The sequence below is a fragment of the Pinus tabuliformis genome, chromosome J (assembly GCF_031772625.1).
Source record: "Pinus tabuliformis cultivar Carrire ecotype Pingquan chromosome J, CPIR1, whole genome shotgun sequence".
Taxonomy (NCBI): Eukaryota; Viridiplantae; Streptophyta; class Pinopsida; order Pinales; family Pinaceae; genus Pinus; species Pinus tabuliformis.
The window spans coordinates 1393383714-1393388312 of NC_142295.1; the positions used below are offsets into that span (position 1 = coordinate 1393383714).

The 4599-nt window shown below is 30.5% G+C and overlaps 1 protein-coding gene across 1 annotated transcript; it reads right to left on the reverse strand.

Moving 5' to 3' along the window:
- Nucleotides 1-1440: 1440 nt before the first annotated feature.
- Nucleotides 1441-3284, reverse strand: LOC149232559 (clavaminate synthase-like protein At3g21360). Its single transcript, XM_089379438.1, has 3 exons — nt 2750-3284; nt 2376-2623; nt 1441-2049 (listed from the first exon to the last, which is right to left on the reverse strand). The coding sequence occupies exons 1-3, from the start codon at nt 3110-3112 to the stop codon at nt 1704-1706; spliced, it is 957 nt and encodes a 318-aa protein (XP_089235564.1). The 5' UTR covers nt 3113-3284; the 3' UTR covers nt 1441-1703.
- Nucleotides 3285-4599: the final 1315 nt, after the last annotated feature.

The following is a 4599-nucleotide window of genomic DNA, read 5'->3' on the forward strand; positions in this document are numbered from 1 at the left end:
TAGAGAAACACTTCCCATGTTTTTTCTCACAAACAGAGCTACCTGGTTCCAATGTCAAGGATCTGGCTCTGGTTGAATCTCGATCTGCTGAGCAAGATGATTAGAATGTTGGTTTTTAATTTTTGATTAGTACATATGGTGATAGCTTTTACTTTTCAGTTTGAAGTCATATATGTTTATAGGAGAATAGAGTATGGACAAGGACATGATATACAAAGTTATATAGCTTGGGTAGAAAGACTTATCACTTTTTGCTACTGGATGGCTTATTATGCTGTTAGGTGGCCAACAGACTTGGTTTCCTGCTGGGAAAGTTGAGGCCACCTAACGAGTTTTATGTGGTAATTTGCTTATATATTAATGAAAATGGAAAGATCTACGAAGTTTACAAAAAAAACAACCAAAATTTTAAATAATGAATATTGTTTTATCATATTTAAAAATATGTATTTAATAAATATTATTAAATTCAATATAATTATATTGTTAATACTATTAAATTTTAAAACAGATTTAGTCAACATGATTGAATTCAATTAAGTGATTTTGAAAAACTAAATACATTTTATAACCCAAAAAAAATATATAATTAGAGAAATTATTACTTAATAATTAGAAAAAGTAATGTAATATAATTTTAATGTAATAAATAATTCAAATTTTAATGTTATGGTCAAGTTAAACATCAAATTGGTATATGAAATTTTGTTTATGGAGCACTGTATCTATCTCAATGCAGCCATTTGATTACTAAAGTTTCTAGAAGTATATATAATCTACCCGTTTAATATTAAATTTGTAAAACTTTAATAGAAAAGGCATCATCTTAACCATTAAACCCATTCAAACTATATGAACTATAGTTGTAGTCTAATTTATAGACACTGAATGAAGTACACATCTTCATTGAATCTTACAAGACAAATTTCAAGAAACCCTAAAAATCCCCTGGAGCACTCAAATTCTATAGATTAAATAACTTAAACCCAATTTTTTTAAAATCTCTACCCCATGTTGTTTAAAATGACACAGAAAAAAAGTATGTGAAAAAAACCATTTTGTCCCATTTTGTCTATAATTAAACTATGCCTAACCTATATACCACAAAAAACATATATCTATCCAGACCATTTTCTCTATAAATTAAACTGTGGCTAACCTATATACTACACAAATCATATATCTATTCTAATAAAAAAAATAATCTAGCAAAAATAACCTAGCATATATGTAGGACATCACTTATATCACAAACTTATATAACCAATATATCAATGGCTCCATTGTAACCTTTCTATTCTAATCTTGAAGGGCTAACTGCCCCGTCCAGAGCATTTGTAAAAACTCTTTGGCAAACGATTATTAAACGACCTTTGGTTTTAAGCCCAAGTACAAATTTTTCAGGAATAAACCCTGAAAGATCTATTTGCATATTTCCAGTACGGGCAGTAAGAGGTTAACCTCTCAGATTATTTGCCAACAACAATAAAGTAAAAACTCTTTGGCAACTATTATCAAACGACCTCTGGTTTTAAGCCCAAGTACAAATTTTTCAGGAATAAACCCTGAAAGATCTATTTGCATATTTCCAGTACGGGCAGTAAGAGGTTAACCTCTCAGATTATTTGCCAACAACAACAATGCTTAATAATGGAAAGAAATACTACAGCAAATGCTTGACAGTTGATCCAACAACACCCATACTATTTGCAGAAGGCAGCGAGTAGCCTTCTAGGTGGGGTTGAAGGCCTTCTCGCATGCTGCACAAAGCGATTGTCCAGCACCAGAACATCACCAACTTCCCAGGTGATGTCCACACACTCTTCTTTAGTTATCTGGAGGTATGATTCAATTGCCTCATCAGGAAAGAGGGAACCATCTGCAAGCATTGGGACTATCTCTGGAAGTGCTGAAGGGTTGAACCATGCTTTCCTATTGTCTGCATCTCCATCAACAGGTTTTATAGAAACAATAGGTCCCAATTCAAAAAACATTGTGCCATCATCTGCCCAAGTTATTTTGGACACTGGAACACCTGACTTTATAAGCCTGGAAGCAACAACCTTACCACATGATCATCAATTTCAATTTATTTCAGAACAATTTGATTATTGAAAATGGTAATTGCATTTTAAATCTGAACTGTTCCTGGGTAGAAGTGATCTATAAATGTGTGAAAAAATATTACAGCCTCATCTTCACCCAAAAATATAAATTTATCTCAAGTTTAAATAGCTAAAAAAAAGTAACACAGATTTTTTATTTCTCCACTCCTTATCTATGAAAATCAAGAATTTTCCCATCTTTAAATCTGAGTTAAAAGATAAAAATGAAAATGGATAGATGCTACATGTAACTTGTCATTTTATTCTTACCTATTTTCTGCTTCCTGCTTGTTGCTGGTTTGGTAACGGGATTGCCAGCCCTTTAAAAAGGATTGAGGATCGTCTTCCTGAGGAATGCTGTAAGAATAGATCAACCCCTGCTCCATAATTTTTACAAGTTCTGGGTACCTCTGTTCCATTCGTTGGGTGAGCTTATGGCTCAACAGGATTGCTGTCTGCCCTCCCTCCGGAGGTGCAATCTCACAGAAGAACAATATTTTGCTTGGAAACACAGGAAACTGCACAGCAAAAAAAATACCCAGAACATTGATGGTCAAGAAAAAAAAACCTAATAGGAATAAGTTTGAAGAGAAAGAAAGAAGAAAAGGAAACTGTAGTCTGGAATGCTTAGAGGATCGGCTTACCATAGCCATCTCATGATGGAATTTGATGTGCTGATCCAGAGGAGCTTCGTTTGCTGTGTAAACCCTTCCTTCAACCCTGGTCCTTGAAGCTAAGCCCAGATATGGCTGTTCTTCCCATCCAAATGCTTCAACAACTGTGTTGAAATCGGATGCACTTCTCACTGGAAACCCTCTAAACAGCAACGCTCCAGCGCGATTCAGTTGATTGTGAATCCATTCCCTGTTCTGTTGGATGGCGTTGACAAGGGACCCAATTGAGGGGTTTTCATCTGGAGGCAGCAGAACCATGGGAAAGAGGGTGCCATCCTCGAGAATCTTCTGTTGGGCAATGTTCCCTGGTTTCAAAATGGCCAATTCCTTCATTGTTTTATCTAGTTCCTGTTCAGAATGCTGGCTTGGATCTATGATATTGCATCTGAAACGAGGTTCAGTGTCCAGGTTAGATGTATAGTTGCTTGCCGGAAGGAACAGGGCATGTTAATTTTCAACCGGTCAAGTCAGAGATGGAAAAAAAATAGCATGGTCATTATTTGTATTTCTTTCCTTATTCATATATATATAGGGTTTAGTTTAATTTCAGATTAGTTTTTGGAACATTGTTATTTAGATCTGTGTAGTTTAAACAGATTGTTTTTTTATGCTAGGAAATTGATGGAAATTGAGGTAATATTTTGATTATTTTTGGTAGGGATTTTTGTAAATCCAGGTTATAGTTGTCAAACTTCAAGATTTTAAGAGTTCTAAGAGTTTTTGATGGCGTTGAATCTATTTCCACTATCAAAAACATGATTTAAACACAGCAAGATTTGTTAGAAATTGTTTTTGTTAAAATTCCAATCACTTTTAACTAGACAATTCCTCCGCCTTGATAAACTTATCTAAATAAACCATATTAAATTTAATTATTTCACTATTTATTTCACTATTTTGTATGTATTTTTATTTTGTAATTATATATATATATAAAATAATAAGTGCTTATAATAATTATGTTATAATTAAATATTTAGTATAATCTTATGCATAAATTTTTTTATAATAATATCTTCATAAATATTTTAAGCGATTCACGTATTTAAATATCATCGATATAAGTTAATCTTTTAAAAATCATAAATTCTTACTTATAAATTGGTAAGATAAACTATAATTAGCTATTTAATTTAGTTATGCATTAAAATCTTACTTAAATTGGTAAGATAAACCATAATTAGATATTTAGTTTAACTATTTCCATAGTAATTCTTTATGAATATCTTACATGATCTTCATCATTAAACATCATCAATATAAACTAATCTTTTAAAAATCATAAAATCACATTTGTAAATTGGTAAGACATATCCACCTCAAATTAAATGATAAATTATATACTTAATAATGAAATACAATATTAATATTTTAAAGAACTTATTAATATTATATTATATCATATTATTAAATAAGAGTTCATAATTGGGTGCATATATATATATATATATATAATATATTATTATTATTATTATTATTTTTTTTTTTTTCAAAAGGTGGAAAAACCTATCAAATATTAGTATATATATTATTTTATTTATTATTAATGGGAGTATAGTTGTTTTATAATTTTAGTTAATTTTATAATGAATATTAAGTGATAATAATTTTAAAAAAATAAGAAATAATTATAGTAAAAATGTTAAGGTGATTTTTTCATTTTGCAAATCACATTTTTTTTCCTCTTTTAAGATTCCAAAAGTATTTTTCATTTTTGTTGTGTACTTCAAATATTTTTTTGCTTGAATTGTTTCCAAATGTACTCATCTATAATTTATTTATAGTGTTTCTACCTTCGCTTATGGGGCTAATTTGTAAAA

Bases quoted from the DNA above. Each gene is read 5' to 3' on its own strand.
- LOC149232559 (XM_089379438.1), bottom strand. From the start codon at position 3,112: ATGAAGGAATTGGCCATTTTGAAACCAGGGAACATTGCCCAACAGAAG. The intron at 2,624-2,749 runs GTAAGCCGATCC...TTTGCTGTGCAG, and splicing joins TCCATCATGAGATGGCTATG to TTTCCTGTGTTTCCAAGCAA. The intron at 2,050-2,375 runs GTAAGAATAAAA...TGTTGCTTCCAG, and splicing joins AAGCAGGAAGCAGAAAATAG to GCTTATAAAGTCAGGTGTTC.